Raw genomic sequence first — 17,721 nt, forward strand, 5'->3', positions numbered from 1 at the left:
AAAGATAATATAAGAAAAAGAAAATATAAAAAGAAAAAAGGAAATGATGAAAAAAGAAAAAATTATGAAAAAGAAAATGATGAAAAAAATTATGAAAATAGTAAAAGGGTGAAAATGGTGAAAAAAGACAATGATGAAAACGGTGAAAAAGAGAAAACGATGGAAATGGTGAAAGCACTGAGAAAGCTGCGAATGATGAAGATGAAGATGACGAAGGAGAGCAGCCCGCGATGCTGCCGCCGCTCCCGTTCCCCCGCCTGGTTCGGCGCCCGAGCGCGGCGGCGGGAGCGGGAGCAGCTCCCCGGGTCGGGGGGCCTGGGCCCTCCGGGGGCGGGGCGGGGGCGCGAGCGCAGAGGCGACTGGCCGCGGCGCGGTGAGTGGCAGGCGGCCCCGCCCCCCGGCGCGGCGGGCCCGGCAGTGCCCGCAGCCCGCAGCCCGCCGCTCGCGCCGCCGCTATGTGCCGCGGGGCCGCCGCGCTCCGCCGCCTGCTGCCGCTGCTGCCGCTGCTGCTGCCGCCCGCCGGGCCGCCTGCCGCGGCGGGGGGGGAGCCAGGGACGGCGGGGGAGCCCGTGGAGTACCGCGACCCCTGCAAAGCCGGTAGGGGAGCGGGTGGGATGCAACTCCGGGAGAAGTTTGCGGTGGCGGGCAGGTGGCACCGCCGGGCGCTGCTTGGTGCCCCGCCGGCACCCACCCCGGCCGGGACTCCCCCGGCACCCGTGCCTCCTCCCCAACCCCGCCGGTGCGGGGGTTCCCGGCCGCCCCCCAGCCTGGCCCCCGTGCCCCGTTAGCTGCGGGCCGCGGCACGGCGGGGGCTGAGGAGCGGGGCCGCCCCCGCGCCCCCCGGCCCCGGGCTCCCCCCACCTGTTACCCGGGGAGGCTGAGAGCGGGCGCTGCCGCCGGTGGGGCTTTGGTGTGTCCCGCCCCCCCCGCAGCTTTCTCTGTGCGTCTGTGCAGCCGGTTGGCAGCCGTTTGAACCTGTCCCGGGGTCCGGTCCTCGGGGGGGAAAGCAGGAGGCGGCGGGGGGCACCGGGCCGCCCCGGCCTCTCGCGGGCAGCCCCACACCGGCCGCCCCCCCGCCGCTGCCCGGGTGCAGGCTCCCGCATACCTCCGGAGCCCCGGCGGCGCCCGCTATCCCTTTTCCCCAGTTTTCCGTTCCGCTGTTAGACCGCACTGGGCTGCTCCCGAGCCCGCTGGGACCCTCCTCACACGTTTGGTTTCTCCGAGAGCTTCTGTCATCCCTAATATCTTCATTCGAAGGGGATGCGACCCCCGGGTTCCCTTTGGAAGCGGGGGATGGGGCACTCCCGGTGTGCCTCTTGCTCCTCTGGGATCCGCGACCGTCTTCCGAATCGCTTCGCCGCCGGGAATTCGGTGGTCGGTGCCTCGTCAGCCTTGTTCCCTTTATGGATAACTTTGCACGAAGTCCTATTTTCTTAATAATGCAGGAATCGAGAAAAGGAAGGAGCCGGTGTGCGGTGGCCTTGGTCTGCCTCGAGCCAGGGCTTTGTCCCCCGGCACTCTCCCCGCTGTCCCCCGCTGTCCGTTGCGATAGCCTCCCGTGTTATCAGCTCCCTCCTGGCTGCTTGTAGGGGACCCGCGGCCGTATCTGCTCACAGAGACGAGCTCAGCCAAGGCGGCGTCTCCCAGAGGCCCCCTGCCCAGCACAGCTACTTGTTTAACTGGCCTCGCACGCGGGCTATGCTGTGTGTGTGGCTTTTATTGCAAAATTCAGCGCGGTCCTCTTCACAGAGTATTTTTTGCAAGAAACATTCCCTTGATCTAACTCATCAGTGATTTGATACGTGGTTTGGTGGCTTTTTAAAAATTCCTTTTAGTCAATATGGGACCCAGCCCACCCAAACATGCTTTACTGTCTTTGTGTCTCCTTCTAAATGGTAATGAATCCGTCTCTCTCTCTTTCCAGTGAAACTAGTTGTTAGAGATACGGCTATGGCTCAGACCTGGAGAGCTGCAGGTACAGTGCTTTGGCCTTCCCATCGGAAAATGTGTTATCCTTGTTTTGTCCCCAGAAAGTACAGCATCGTCTCTGGTGTGCCCTGCTTGCACTGGGGACCGTTGGGTATTCCTGCCAGGGCAAGCACGTGGAGGGTGAGGAATGCTCCTTTATGGACCACGCAGAGAACGTTTACTTTATTTGACTTACCTACATCAGACAGGAACTTGTGGCAGGACAGGGGGAAAAAAAATTATTTCCCCAACGTGGCGTTTACCTGCCTTTGCTGTAAGACCCTTTCTCTCTCCTGTGGTCCCCCATCTTCCAGGCTTTCTGCCTCCCACTACTGCACGTACACAAGAGCCTGGACTGCCGATGGCAGCCTCCCTTCGTTGTGTGCCTTTACCTCCTCTCCTGGTGGGCAGAAAAACCTTCTCTGCGTTATTCCCATCAATTCAGTTCAGCCAGGATCAGGGGCAGAAATTCTGACTTCTCAGCGTTTGCCTCTAATACTTTTCCAGTGTCGTCTTCCCAGTGGAAAGGGATGGCTGAGCGAGAGCTCTGGAGGGCAGGTGGTGCTTTGCTGGAGCCTGGTGCCTTGCTGGCATTTCTGGCAGCGCCGCACACGCCTGGCTGTGGTGGGGGCTGCCGGCAGCCCTGCCCGGTGCCACTCTGGCTTTGCCCCAGCCCGCTGGGCGCTCGGCACTGCCCCGTAAACCTGCCGGTGTTGCCCAGCCTGTGCGGGTGTGGGGCAGCACGGTGCCCTCTGCTGCAACCGTTTTCACTGGCGAGCACCGTTTCACTGGCGAGCACTGTTACTGGTTTTCTGAAGTTTGTCTTCTGCAGAAGAAAGAGGCACTGGCTCTTTAGGTCTGTCCTGGCTGGCTGTGCCTCCTGCCTCTCTGGTCCAGTTTCTCTCCATGTGGGCTCTACCAACCTCAGGCGCAGGGCATTTTGAGGACAAGGCACTCCTTACACGCCACCCACCTATCCCGGGGCCCTGAATGGCTCCGGTTTTTAAAGTCAGCCCCAAAACAAAGCCAGCAGGACTTGTGCCATGTGGACCCATGTTAGACCCTGCCTCCCTGTGTCCCCTTGCCTTGCCTTTGCAGTCTCCCTCCTCTTCTAGGACTAGACCATCCACAGAGCTAGGCACATGTTCGCTGCTGCAAACGCCATCCCAAAGGGTCAGCTCAGCCAAGATTAACGAGTGAAGACGTCCGTTTCTGTACGTGAGAGGAGGTGAAGACACCTCTAGTGGAGCCACCCCTCCAAGACTGGCGATGTCAGGGCTGTTGGCGAACACCTGTGCAGGAAACCCCTTGTGCTCTGTCCCCGATGTGCTGTAGCAGCGACAGCTCATCTTGACTTCTCTGGGCCTGGGTTTTGGGACAGTGTCAGTCTGTCTAGAGGCGTGACCGGTGAGAGGGCGATGGTGGCAGGCCTGCTGTGAAAAGCTCAGCTGCCCAGCGTGTTTTGTGTGGGAAAGTTTTTGCTGGTTTGTGGAAGCAGAGCTGGCACTGTGAGACTTGTGGTGGTGCCCCCACTGCTGCTGTGAGTGTGGGCTCCGGTGCAGTCTGGTGCCTGCGGGCTGTATGCAGGCTCTTAGCCCGTTGCAAAGACAAACTGCTGCTCCGCTTTTACATACTTTCCAAAGCTGTTAGAACTGTAGTGCTTTACTTCTTTTTTGCTGCAGGCTAATGGCGGTGACCCAGGGGCCATGATGGATTTAGGCCTGGCAGGTTGTGCAGTGAGAGCTTGCCAGTTCTTCACCCCTGCTGCGCGTGCCCTGAGGTCAAGTGCAGGCTGCTGATGGCTGGGAGAGAAAAGCCTGGCACACGCTCCTCTCTGCTGCGTCAGCTGAGGGGTAAGGATCTCTAGCGGTGGCACAGGACAGACGGCATGGGGCAGCAATCTCCTCAGTCGCTGCAGCTGCTGGGCTACTGGTGTAAAAGGTGCCCAGTTAGCAGGGTTTGCATCTGATGGGCTGTAACTCCACTGCTGCTCAGCCCCTGCAATCTAGCTGTTCAGCAGTTCCTTTTCCTAACCTGTGTCTGCTTCCCTGCCCTTTTGATAGGGTGGAAAGAGGGGAAGATGCCCAAGTGGCTGGCAAAGGGGCAGCTGAGGCAGGGCAGCCAGGTTGATTTGCCGGGGCAGGTGACAGTGCTGATGCTGCCAGGTGGCTTTTGCTGAGCATTGCAGCTTATTGGGGCTTTTCAAAGGGAACAGTACAAAGGTTTCTGCTCGGATCTGCTCTGTTACATGTCCGTAAGCCTGGCATGTGCGTTGGATAGATCTGCTGCTTGGAGGGTCCAGCTAAGGATGCCCAGGCCAGGGTGCCGATCTGAGGGTGGCTGCCTGACAGGCAGGCAGCAGCAAGAGCTGTGGGTGCTGGTGAACAGAACAAGTGCATCCTTCTGGGGCTCCTCAGGCAAACTGGAACCAAAGGAATTAAACAGGCTGTAATTTGTTTGGGTAGTTATTTTGGTGCAAGCTTATATGAACATTAATTTGAGGTGAAGAGCAGAATCTCTGAGGTTCAAAGTGACCTCTGGAGATGGTATAGGCCAACTTAAGTCAGCAGCGGGAAGTGGGAGACATAAATGGGAAGGAGAGCTGGGTGACTCATCCCGTGGATGTTTACAGCTCCATGACCCCCTTCCCTCCAGCAGCAAGCCTGTGACGAGGCTCTTTTCCACTTGCCAAATCAGCAGGTGTGGAGAAAAAAAGCTGCGATTTGCTCTCAGCATCTTGGTTCCTGGGAACTTTGGCTCCTGGCATGGTACCTTCTGTCCTTGGTGAGCTGCAGGTGCAGCACTGCTTCCCAGGGCCTGGCATGTCCCTTGGTAGCTCATCTTCCAGGGTGGGGGCTGCTGGGGGTGTCCTGTGTTGGAGCCCCCTGTTTCTGCCTGCTTTTGGTGAGGCCATTTATTCTGCTCTGACACCTTGTGTCTGCACACCGAGGAGCCTGGCCATGGGCCAGCCTGCACGCCTCGACCCCCGTGCCAAACGGGTGATGTGGTGCTTCTCTTCCGCACAGGCGTTGGTGTCAGGAGAGGGCAGATCTGCCTGCGGGGCTGTCTGCTCCTGAGGCCGGGCTCTGGCTGCCTCAGCATGTCCCAGGTACCCTCCAAGAGGGTTTGTGTGGCTGGGGAGAGCCAGAGTGATCAGGGATCACAGGTGGATACAAATAAGCCGTGCAAGCCAGTTCAGCTCCTTTCCGCGAGACTTTGATCAGAGAGATGGCTTTTGCTGGGGGTGGGTGCTCTAGAGCAGGTAGAGCCCAGCGTGGGGAGGCTGCGGAGTGGGAGCAGGGGGGATGTGCTGGGGGATAGCACCTGGAAAGGGAGTCAGTCTCTATGGATTTTGTGGAGTGTGTAGAAGGGGAAGAACGGGGGCAAGAGGTATGAGGGGGTACCATTAGGGAGCTGAGCAGCAGTCCCACCTCTCCCATTTCTTTATCCCTAGAAAAGTTGTTAGAGAAGCAGTTTGGCAGCGATGATGCAGCTTTTCCTGCCAAACCACAGCTCCTTCAAGTGTGGATGCTGCTTGCCCAGCTGTAGGGTACCACTGTGCATCCATGTTCCTTCTTCACCTGCTGATTTGATCCACCGGCTTCTAAATGCCCCATGCCAGGGGTCTTGTGCCCTGGGCGCTGTCCTGAGCAGCTCTCACAGAGGGACGTAAATAGCACTTGGCTGTCGTCCTGTCCCTCCGAGCTCCCCCCGGTACAGGCACAGCGCCTTCCATCTGGGAGGAGCAACCCAGTTTGGGTGGTGGTGCAAACATCTGAAGTGGCGTGCAGACATTTCTGCGGGCAGCTGAGGAATTAGCTGTTAGGATCTGACAGCCTTGAGGGGGGGATCAAATGAGAAAAGGGAAGAGAGTATCTGCAAAGTCCAGGTGGCTCGGCTATTGCTTGGGTTTTGGGGGGGGTGCTGGTGGGATTTTCTGTGCTGGAAGCACAGGTCGGTCACCTTAGCAGGGCAACTTGAAAGCTCTTTGTGGGCTGTGGTGTGGGTCCAGTCCCCTCAGCTCTTGGTGAGGGTGCTCCTGCAGGCTCACAGGTTCCTGCTTGGTTTAGCAATGGTGGGAGCACCGGCAGGGCACCAGCCAACCTGCCCTTAGCCTGGGAATCCCAGAATCTCATCTTCATCTTATGGATTTTCCATAAAGCTTTGAAGCCTGTGAGCTGGAGTGGAAAGCCCAGGTGAGCTGCAGTGCAGGTGCCTCTGAGGTGATGGAGGTGGGAGCCCAGGGTTTACCCAAGGGCAGTCCACCTGGCGGTGGCAGTGCTGGGAGCCGAGTCCTGCTCTCCTGACATTAGGAGCCATGTAGGCTTCCAGAAAAGAAAGTTTCTTTCATTCTTTCTTTGCCACCAATGCTTACACGTGTGCTTTGAGAGAAGAGTCTGGGGCATAACCCAGTCGGTGGGCTCCTCGCTCCTGCTGCAGACATTTAGGGAGGAAGGCAAAAGCTCTCGCCAGCAATGATCCCCCTGATGTTTTTCCCCCAGTCGGTTGCAGGAAGGGTTAAATGCTCGAGGAGGAAGTTGACTGAGACTTTTTGGGTGGTCTGGGAAAGAATGAGAGAACAGACTATCCAGTCTTTAATTTACCTGCTTTGGCGGGGCGAAGGCAGCTGCAGAACGGAAAACAGGTGGGCGAGGGCTGCTGGAGACACTGCCTTCACACGCGTCCAGAGATGCAGCCATTTGCCGTCGGGGTGACTGTGTTTTGCACGGAGGTGGAGCTGCAGCAGAAGCTTCCTCCTCAAAGGAGAGGTTTGAGGTGGCTTTTATTTTAACCCTAGCCAAACACAAGCTAATAATGGCCATGGCTTAAAGAAAAAATAACTGCCCACCATTTTCTTGCAGCTGAGATTCCCCAGTAGAAAAGCTGTTGGCCTGGGGAATTCGAGAGCAAAACTTTACAGTCGCTGGGGAAAAGAAGCACTTGAGATCCAGGTTGGCAGTCTTTGCAGCATTTAGCTGTCTACGCGGGATCTGACAAAAACATGCTTGGTCTTTGACGGTTCTTAGGGTGTGCTGGCTCTGCATGAGATACAACACTGAGTGCTACACCTCCACCTTGGCATTTAGCAATAGGCAGGACAAGGGATGGGCAAATTTAGGACAGCAGGCTTTTTTTCACCCCCCTAAATAAGGCTGGTAGGGTGGGGAAGAGGTGCTTGGAGGTGTAATGGATATCTCCCTGCGAAGACCTTGTAGAGTTTTTATGAGCTGTGCAGCTCACCGGTGTCTGCCCTTGCCCGCAGCCTGCACAGGTGCCATCAGTGAAGCCTGTTGCTTCCCCAGGTGTGCTGGGGCACCATCAGTAACTCATACAGCCCCAGACCAAGGCATTCAGGAGCTGTGCTGCAGGTCTTCTAGGCTTCAGAACTCCACAAAGCTGAGGATTTTGGTTCGAGGCACTTGTGTAATTATATTCTACCTTTGCAGTTGTGCTCAGAGCTTTTATTTTCTTCCTGTCCTGACCTCCTGTGTAGCGTGCCTGTGCCTTGCTGGACGGCTGGCACAGGAGCTGGCTGTGTTCTCCTGGTAAGCCGCCTCTCTCTCATTGCTGAAGCTGTGCCGGTGTGTGTCTGGCAGGGGAGCGGCTGCTGCCCCAGCCTGGGGAAGAGCTGTGTGGCTGCTGATACCGCTGCAGCGTGTTCAGGCTCACGCGTTCGTACTTGGGGAAACTGCAGGCGCTGCGTGCCTGATAAGCTGGGTTTTCTAGTCTCCTTTCTCCAACATATCCATTTCCCTTTTTTTCCCCATTGCCTTTGCTGCAGACCATTGGGCTCTCTGCCTGCTTCCCTCTGTGTTTCTGACCGATCCATTTCAGATGTTCCCCCGTCTCCCTTTCCCTGAAGCTCTCTCCGGTCCCTGAGGATTGCTCAACTCCTTCTCTGCTTTCTGCCCCAGGTGTTCTGCGATGGCGATGCTTTCTCCCCCAGGCTGTGGGGCAGCCTCTTGCCTCTCCCACCCCAGCAGTGGCTCACGCTCTTCTCCCCGTGGTCAGCAGGTTCCTCCACCCACGCTCCTTTAAGAGCAGCTGTGCACCCTGCTGCACCTTTGCCTGCTGCGCACAGCAAGCCCGTTCTGTGCGACAGGCGGTTTGCTGACACGGCTCGGGTGCTGTGCCCCTGTCCCCTTCCCTTGAGAAACCAGGGGGAAACAGTGGGGCTGGCTTCTGTGAGTCAGAGTCCAGAGCTGTCTGTGCCAAGGAGCTGGTGCTGACCTGCCAGGGAGGTCTGTGTGTGCTTTCTGGAGACGGTCAACCTTGGGAGGGAGTATTGCAGGTCCAAACCTGCAGGAAAACTGCTTCCAGCCAGTGCTGAAAAGCACTTTAGCTGCACAGAAGGGATGGATGATTGAGCAGAAACTAGCTGTTTTGTTTCAACTACTAGGTCTTCTGGTTTCCTTTGTTTGGTGGTTGTTGGTCCCTCATCGCTGTCCCCCCTGCTTTGTTGTAGCTGAGCTCCCAGAAATGCTGATCTACAAGGGCGCCTGTACTTTGATGTTCAGATCCACTCTAGCGCTTCCTGAACAGGAAGGTTCCCTGTCAATAGAAACTGCTTGAATGAGCAAGGAAGCCCTTGATTAAAGAACTCTCAATGATTGATTGCTCTTTCTTGGCCAGTTTGTGTCAGCCCAGCTTGGAATAGAGAGAAATCTTTAGCTGTGTGTTGAGAAGGGAGCCCACACAAAGCCCCAGCGCTGGTAAATCACCCTCTGGTTTGACTGATACAGACTGTCAGAGACCCGCAGCTGCTGCTGGCCCATGAATCAGCTCAGCTTTAGACCTGAGCGGAAATTCACATCCTCTCTAGTCATTTTGTATTCGTGCAAATGTCAGCACCCAAGCAAAAAGCATCTGCTTAACCTCCCCATCCACAACCCCCAAAGCTGTCTGCAAAGCAAACCGCGCTGCGGTTTGGAGGTAGAAGTCCAGGGCTGCTGGGTGTTGTGGCTCCTCCTGTTGGGAGTTAGTGCTGGAGTACAGTTGAGTCCCTCTGTCTCCTTATCAGAAGCTGGTTGATGGGGTCCTGCAGGGTGCTGAGAATTACCTTTCTCCACTTCTTGTGCCATAGCTGGGGGTGCCACCCGTCTCCCACTCCTCACCAGTGTGACTTTGAACCTGGTGTTGCCTGCAGATAGTGTTGCCTAACCAGCAGCGTTCTCATTTGCTCAGAACTTTGGCAAAATGAGCTGTTTGGGCTGGTATTTTTGCATGCGGCGTTTCAGGTGAGTCCTGCTGGGGGTTGCTTATTGATTTTGGAGATCGGGGTTTGGAGGAGAGAAGTTTATTGGCAGGCTGTGCCTTGCCCCCCTCCAGCCATGAAGGAAGGTCCTACCTGATGGAAGGACCCAGCCCTGCCCCAGGGGCAGGTGCCTGTTGTGGAAGTGGAGGAATATCCACACTGAGATGTGTGATGGCAGGATGCTGCGTGATGAAGGTATTGGTTCAGTAAGGCATTTGCTTTAAAATTCTCCAGATGTAAAAACAGTTAAATACACCGGACTTGCAAAGTCAACCACCCCTTTTGCAGAGATGCCAGCGTTTGGTCTGCTTGCAGAGGGTGGGTGGTGGGTAGCAAACGAGGCAACGGCTGCAGGAGAAGATTGGGGAGCAGCATGGCTGAGCGGTGCTGGCATCAAGAGGCTCCAGACTGAGAAACAGCAGCTGGTAAATGACCCTGGCAGGCAGCAGGGGAACCTAACACACCAACCTCTGAGTTAGTTAGCCTTGGAGAGGATGGAAATCAGGCACCTGCGCTTCCCTTGCTGAGTGTCTTGGGCCCAAGCAGAGCGGTTCCTTGGGTGACCTCCTGCCAGCAGCTCAAGCTAGATGTGGGCAAGGGAGCGATGAAACAGCAAGGCTCTGCACTTCTTCCGTGGAGCCTGTCAGTGGGGCTCCAGCCAGAAGAAACTGCAGTTCAGAGCTGACGCACCTGCCTTTGGATGTGTTTGATGCTCTAGGTGTAGTTCAAGCTCCTGCGGTCCCCAGAGCTTGTACCTGGCCATTGTCCAGCCGCTTCTCTCTTGGTCTGCCCGCTGCCTGTGCGCTCCTGACACCAGTGAGGCACAGCTCTCCAGTTAAAAGTGAGTTTTGAGAAATTTTGGCCACGGGGCCAAAGCTTTCGTGGCTATTTGTACCATTATTTGACTTCTGGTGCCATCTGGTTTTCGCGGTCCTATTGCAGTTACTGGTACTGGCGGCCCACAGACTATTTTGTTTTGCTGGTGCTGGCACCGCTCAGGTGCTCCGACCCCTGGGGCTGGCCCTGGGGTGGCCTCTGGGGCTGTTTTTGCCCGGGGAGCGAATCCTGCTACGCGCTGCGCTGCTGACGTTGGAGGTGCATTTTGTTCCGTGACGCTCTGAGCTGCAGCTGGCCTGCGTAGCAAGCTGCTGATGTGTTGTGCGGTTGACCGCTGCCTGTATTTAATCTCTAACCTTTGATTGTTCTTGAAAGCTTGTTCTAAGGATTGCATTCCCACCCACACTGCTCCTGTGACCCCTTCCATTTCCTGGGTGTCTAACTACAGAACAGAAAAGATTCATTAACCTGGCAAGTAACCTCTTTTTATGGGGGAAGTGATTTTCTGTCACGCTCTGTTAGATCCTATTGATTTCTGTTTTTCCCCTCTTTGGCCTCTTCTGCCATATATTCTCTTCTTTGTCATGCTTCAGTAGGAAGGTGATATGTGATATGCTGGGGTTGGTGGGGGTTTTTTTTTGGGGTTTTTTTTGCTGTTTCCTGGGCAGAGAGCTGGGGTCTCCTAAGGCCATTGCTGAAGTGCCCAAGTCTCTGCCTTTTCTTGGAAAGCTTTGTTGTCAGGGTAAACTGCTGGTTAGTAATGGTGTGTTGACATAAGGAGCAAAACCTCCTGGCTGCCCTCTTTCTTTCTTGATGTTGAGAAGAGTGTTTTCTGTCCTTTTGCCTATTTTGCCCATTGTATAATCCCTCGTCCCCTGGCAGAGGTGTGATGTGTTTGCTGTGGGGTTTGCAAGCACATGTGAAATGGAGACCCTCACAGCACCGAGTGTGCTTGTTCTTCCTGTCCTCCTGGGCAGCGGCGGTGGCTGGGTGTTGATGCTTTTGTGGTGCCTCTGTATTTCACAGCTACACCTCTGCTTGGTGTGAGATGGAAAGAGCTGCTGGGTCTGGGCTGTCCCACTGGCTTGTTGTTGTGGAGGTGGTTTGTGGCAAGTGTGAGGGGCAGAGGCACATCCTTGGAGCTGGTTGGGAGGGCATGGGGGTGTCCCCTGTTTGTTCTGTGCAAAACCCCGCACAGGCAATGGGGACAGTGTTTTCTTCCCAACAAGTTCCCCTCCTCCTGTGCATGTTTGTGTGTTCCTCCCTCTGGACAGTCATCTTCATGCTAATGCTGCTATTACAAAGATAAAATATTACAAAGGTAAATGCTAAATGCGTGCCCTCTGAGTGTGATGCCTCAGTTCTGAGAAGGCTGTTGCTCTTTACCGATGTATTTGATTTTTAGACAGAGCCTTTCTGTGGTTCGAGGCAGGTATTTCACCAGTTGCAGAAATTGTTTTCCTTCCAGAAGTACATTTTCACCTTTGTTAATCTCTTGACTTCCATGGTTCTTGCTAAATGCCACCTCTAACACATCTCCTGGTGGTCCTGTGTAGAAGTCCTGCAACTGAAGCGTCAAACTCAATCTAAGGCGAGCGTGGTTGTTTCTTTTAGACTTTTGTGTTGTTACGGGAGGCTGCATTCTGAAGAAATGTCTGGCCTTTGCAAGGCTTCCCTGCTGCTGCTCAGGCCCTGCTGGTTGGAGCAAAGAGCTCTGCCCTGAAGGGGAAATCAGCCGCGCTTTGGTGAGGCTTGTCACCTAGGCTGTCCTGAAGGGAGCGGCGTGAAGAACAGATCCTGTTAAATGACCAATCTCAGGCTGCTCTTTCCCTAAAATGGGCAGTTAATCGCTGAGGGTCAGCGATGGCCGGAGCCGGGGGGCAGGCGGCGCAGTGCTGTGTGTGGAGCTGCGCTCCCGGCTCCTCGTGTCAGCCTGCTTGGAGGCTGGCATTCATCACTCACCACGTTATGTGAGTGAGGGGAACCCAGCTCTCAGCCACCTCAGGTACCCCATTAGCTTTCCAGGGGGGAAAGCTAATGGGAAGCTTTTGTAGGGAAGAGGGTGGATACTCTGGTGAGCCAAATACAGCAGGAAACTCCTGAAGACCTTACGGGATCATAGTCTTCCCTTCTAGTTGTGAGCCAGTGTGGGGAAACAAACCAGGAGGCTCAAGATTCTTCCGATGCGTTTGATTCAGCATTTAAAGTTGTTTTTCTCATGTTGCTGTCAAGGTTTTGAAATTTCAGTTTCTAGGTTGCTTTTTCTTTTTTTAAAAAAAGTTCCTCATGTCCTTCATTAACCCCAAAGACTCCTAACATGCCTTGAAAGGGGAATGGTAACCTGTATGTGTCAATACAAGTTGGTGTGGGTACGCTGGAAGGTCTTGTAGCAGAGCTGGGGAAGCTGGCAACGTTGCTGTTGGCAGAAGGCGGCACCGTCAAGAGAGCGCCTGGCTGTGGGAGCCTTTCGGACTCTAGAAAACACGCTTGGAAGGACATTTGCTGTCTGGCGTGAGTGCAGGGCTGGAGCTTGGTGATGTCTCCCTGCAGGACTTTTCAGAAGGCCAGAGTGCCCGTTCAGTCAATGCAAAGGCTGGAGGGATCATGTCTAGGGGCATGCAGATCTCCCTGCCCGTGTACGGAGCAGACCTCCCCTGCTCTGTGCCGCTGCTGTGTGATGCGGGCACTGCCACTTGACTGAGGGTGCTGTGGGGCTCCGCAGCACTGGAACGAGCAGTGTCCTGGGGGGACTGGCAGTGCGGGATGGGCTTGGGTTGCAGGTGGTGCCTCATCTCTCCTCTTCCTGCTGACGGTGAGGCAGGGGGTGCTGGATGCACCAGCAGCCCTGTGCATCCTGGGGCTCTGGTTACTCATTATCAAAAACCCGCCAGCAACGTCTGTTACGCTGTCACAAGCCAAGGTCCTGGCGTTGTCTCCATCCCCCTGCCTTGCCCCGAATTTTGCTAACATGCATGAATGCGGAGTCCTGAAATTCAGGTTCATGGTTCCAAAGTTCATGGTCTTGAGAATAAACAAAAAACTATTGTGGTGGCTGAGAGCTGGGTACCCCATTAACCCAGAATCATGAATATTTATCATGCTGGATTACAAAAGAACATAGAGAGTATATTGTATTTCCTATAACTTTATTTCCATGGCATCTTTTCTTGGCAGGTCACTTCAATGTAAGCTTTGCTTATTTAGTTGCGCACTTTAAGCTGATTAACTTTTTACTAATAAAATGTGTGTTGACTCCCTTTGTCCCAGCCCCTGTTTGTTTGTACCTACACTCCTGTGACAAAGAGTCACAGAGAACTGCTTTAAGCTCAGGCTAAATCCCGCTGCTGGAAGCTTTGAACAAACTGAATGTGTCTGGGGGGGGATTTCAGCCTTGCATTTTCCCTCTCGCCCTCTTGCTGCCTGGAAGTCGGGCTCTGGAAAGCAAGCTCTTCTGAACGCCTCTTCTCCTTCTGAAACCCTCCGTGGTGCTTTGGGGTTTGACAGGAATGATCCAGCCTGTTGTTGTCGCTCTCTGAGCTGGGTCAGCATAAAACTACAAGTGGAGGGAATCAGAGGAGCTTTCCAGCCACAGAGACCAATCTGTGGCTCTACATGTTCAGGAGTTTCCCGGCTGGTAACCATGTTATTCCTTCCCTGCTTACACACCTTGCCCTGTCACTCTGTGCCCACCGAACTGCGTGTTTCACTGTGACTCCTCCCTAGGAACATCCCAGAGAGATGATTGCATCCTGCTGCTTTATTAAAGGTCCTCTGTAGAAATTCTCCTTTTCCACCAAAGGCAGCTCAGACCAGAATTTCAAAGGTATGGATAAACACTTGCAAAATACTCACTAAAGGCCTTTTATAGATCTGTTCCTTCATATTTGGAGCTTTGCTAAAGATAAAATGATCCTTTAGAAATGTACTGTTAATACTTCCGAATTGCTGATTTGCCTCAGAACACACTCAGCAGCCTGTTTCCATCGGGCTGACTACAGATGCCAAGGGAGGTGTAGAAAAGCAGGGTGAAATGGAGTCCTACGTCCAAAAAGTCTCTCTGACTGTAGCAGACTCCACAATCCCAGGGTGAGAGATGGTTCGTTGTCTTTAATGATCTTGGAGAGCTTTGTCTCAATCTGTTTTCTTTTTGAACCTGCATAAGGCTTTAGCATCCGTAGCTTCTTGGGTTGAGAAGTGCCATCTCTGTGTGCAGTGACTGCAGCATCCCTTTACTCTTCCCTTACCATGTGTGAGTCACCACGCCAGGTGCTGCGGAGCTTTAGGTACTGGTGCCTACTGGTTTCCATTCTTGTCTCCTTTTAGACCAAAGCCTCCCATGTGTTGTCACTGTCTTGGGGAGCTTCTTTATAAAAAGCACAGCTGTTTTTAATAGCAGAAAATACTTGTCCTTTGCTATTGCAAGAAAATCCTTTCTTTAAGAACTCTGAGATGATGCTGGGGGAGAGGAGGGGGAGCGCTGGGGGCAGTAGCAGCCACGCTCCCCGCCTTGTGGAAGTGGCTTGGGGCCGCTCTGTGGCACGCTTGGAGCTGAGTACTGACCTGCTCAGGTCTGAGGGGTGATTTTGAATGTGCCCGTTAATTTACTGGCAGTGGAGAGGGGATGGCTGCAGCAGGTCCATGCTGCTGCTCCCCCCGTCGCCTGTCCTCTCCAGGGAAGCATCTAACAAACTGTGGTGGGAGGAAGGACAGTGTGGGAAGGGGATGTACTCACCGCTGTAGTATCAGGGCATCTGCTTGTGCTGGGAGTTTGAAACTCCTGTTACTGTGTTAGAGTTTTCAGTGGGGTTTGGTGGCTGGGGGCATGGTTTCAGAGAGCACCTTGTGTTTGCGATGGCCCTGATTTCAGGGAAGAACTCTGTGCCTTTTCTACGGGTCCCCTGGGAAAAATGATAAAAACATTGTTCTTTACTGTCTCAGCTAAGCATTTGGCTGCTGTGGTGTGGCTGTACAGTGGACGTAGTCAGGCAGCTCTGTGCTGTGGCATCTGCAGATGGCTGCTAGTGGTGGTCATCAGGTGGACAGTCAGCGGGCAAACTGGCGAGGTTAAGAAGAAAGAAAAAGAGAATCTTTGTAGAGTTGGTAGCAGATCTCTAGGAGTGCTCAGCCAGCTGTGTTGGATGGGGAGGAGAAGGCGAGGGGTATGAGGATAACTGCACATCCTCTGCTGCTGTCAGCCGAGGGAAGTACGAAGGCAGCACTGCGGGTGAGTGTCCCGTGGCTCGCCCTGAGCCCAGAGCGTGCCAGTCCAGGGTGACGCTTTGGTTATGGGAACTTATAACTGGCTTTCAGCTAGTTTGGGGTTCTGCTTAGGAGCTGGGGGTGACGAAGGAAGAGCAGCTTTAAAGAGCAGTTGCTAGGAGCACTTTAGCTTGTGGAAGTTCACAACCTGTCCTCATTCTGGTGTCGCCTGGAGAGCGTGCAGTGGCCTTGCTACTCCTTTGGGAAGGCTACACGCAGTATTCTCTGCTGATGGCAGAAGCATGTGCACATAACGCAGTGTGGTGTTTTTTCTCTTGGGGGAATATTTTGGCGTTTATGTATCCCCTCTGGACCTGTGAAATTCCTTGAGTTGCCTTCCACAAACCTCCCGATGGCTGTTTGCCCTGTATCTGGCGCTAGTGGAGCAGATGAGGTTTCACATGAGTCGTGAGTGATTTTCAGTGTCTAGGGAGTGGATGTAAAAGGGGCTGCTAGCAGTAAACCCAGAGAAAACAGGAACTTGGTGTGTTCCCCCTTGCCCTTGCTCTCCGACCTGTTGTGCCAGCTTCTGTCACTGGTCTTGTGACCTCTCCTGTGCAGTCAGACCTGGTGGGGAGACCAGACCAGCCTTGGCATGTGAAGCCATCACCAGCCATGGAAACAGCGGTTCCCCATCTGACAGCACCCAGTTCCTGTGTGACAGCTGTGCCGTGTCCTGCAGTAGGGACACCTTTGATGCGAAGGGACACCATGAACTATACTTGTCCTGCTTGGCCAGCATTAAATACAAATTACACATCTCTCTGCTGGATGCAAGGTTTTTCTTTGTGGTGCTAACAAATATCTTCTTGTGGCAGCGGTTCCTGCTAAAGATGCCAAAAATTTAAGGATCTTGGTGCTCTCAATTTCCTCCTGGCTGAGTGAAATAAAAATTGGGTTGACATGTTTACATCGTCCCTCTGTCAGCATTGTGGTTCAACAGCCTCCATCGTAGTGACATATCTCAGGAGTGGTACATATACTGCACACTGGTTGGGTGTGGAGTATTGGGATGTGCCTGATGAAGACTAACGCAGGGCAGTAAAGGGCAGTTAAAAGATTGAAATGTGGACATGAAGTTGTTTGTATAATTGAGTGTGGAGAAGCAATTGTCATGTGTTGGTTGCTTTGTTCGAGGAATGGTATGTTGGGAATGGAGTTATGTTTTCTGGACTACCTTAAATACTACATTTGTAAACTTCCTCAGACTTCTAGACACTGGTAATACCCCTTTTTACCAGTGGATTTGCCTGCTCTCAGCAATTCAGCGTCCGGTGGTGAGGGAGCTCTGTCCTCTCTCACAGGTGCACCAGGAGCAGATGAAGGTTTGCTCCCCGCTGTACTGCAGGTCTGTGCAAAAGCTGGAGGGGAATCGGGATACGGCTTGAAGACCTCCGTGCTGGGCAATGCTGCTTTGTGGTGTTTTTTATCTGGTGCGAGGTGCAAGGAAGCACTGGCATCTGATGGGCGTTGGTGTGGCTGCAGAGGGATAACTGACAGGAGGGGGAGCAGATCTGCTGCTGCTGGTTTCTGGGTTGCTACAGCAGCTCAGTAGCTGGAAGCACTTTTTAACGGGGGCAGCCCTTTTGGAAAGTGCCTGCATTTTGCTTTCCACTGATGCAGAGCCGGCCCTGAGAGGGCTGATCTCCCTGCTCATCCTTTCTGCTAATGGTGGGAAGGAAAAGGCCTTGATGCACACCGCGCCAGCATTCCCGCTCGGCTAGCCCCCTGTCTGCAGCATCTTCTGGAGGAGCAGGAGGTGTTGAAAACCAGCAGCCACTGGAGCAAACGCCTGAGCACCGAGTCCTCCTTCTGCCCCAGCACAAGTGTCCTGCAATGAATGAGCCACTTCCCATTTTTGGAACCTTCCTTTTTTCCAGAGGGGCTGGTGACCCTGCCTCCTGCCCATGCCTAGGGACACTCGTGGCAAGTCCTGGCTTAAGGCTGCAGGAAACTGGAACTAGTTTCTAGTTTGCAGTTGTTCGGGCTGCAGTTTTTCCTGATGTTGGTCTGCCTGGGGCTGGGAAGGCATTTTCAGAGCCTGAGCCAGACAAGGGCTTTCCTGTGTCAGAGCAAGGCTAATGCAGGGAGACCTCACTGGCACTGTTAAATCCTGGCAACTGCCTCACAGCAGTTCTGTCCCCTCTCCCCTTTGCTCCCTGCTTTTGTCAAACTGCAACTTCCCACTTCAAAGGCAGGCACACTCCTGACACAAGACTGTTTGCTGTCCAGAGGGCACAAACAGCTTGTCAGGGGAAGAAGTTGTCTTCATTCCCTCTGTAAAGACATTTTTAATAAGACTGGGAAATGTCAAAACCAGGGTTTGCTTTTGCACCTTCAATCCAGCACTGCATGCTGCTGCCTCTGGAATAGATGCAGCTGCGGGGTGAAGGGGACTGGTG

At 54.0% G+C, this 17,721-nt stretch overlaps 1 protein-coding gene across 4 annotated transcripts in view; it reads left to right on the top strand.

Annotated features, from left to right (window-relative positions):
- Window positions 1-428: 428 nt before the first annotated feature.
- TLL2 (tolloid like 2) overlaps window positions 429-17,721 on the top strand; it is a 92,883-nt gene continuing 75,590 nt past the window's right edge. For 2 of the 4 annotated variants that reach the window (XM_055813022.1, XM_055813044.1), the window contains exons 1-2: window positions 429-597; window positions 1,925-1,975. In XM_055813022.1, coding sequence (XP_055668997.1) covers window positions 456-597; window positions 1,925-1,975 — 193 coding nt within the window. In that variant the 5' untranslated portion in view covers window positions 429-455. The remainder of the gene's footprint in view (window positions 598-1,924; window positions 1,976-17,721) is intronic. The other 2 variants (XM_055813028.1, XM_055813053.1) reach the window with 1 other exon arrangement.

This window comes from Falco peregrinus, chromosome 1 (assembly GCF_023634155.1).
Source record: "Falco peregrinus isolate bFalPer1 chromosome 1, bFalPer1.pri, whole genome shotgun sequence".
In the NCBI taxonomy this organism is placed as follows: domain Eukaryota; kingdom Metazoa; phylum Chordata; class Aves; order Falconiformes; family Falconidae; genus Falco; species Falco peregrinus.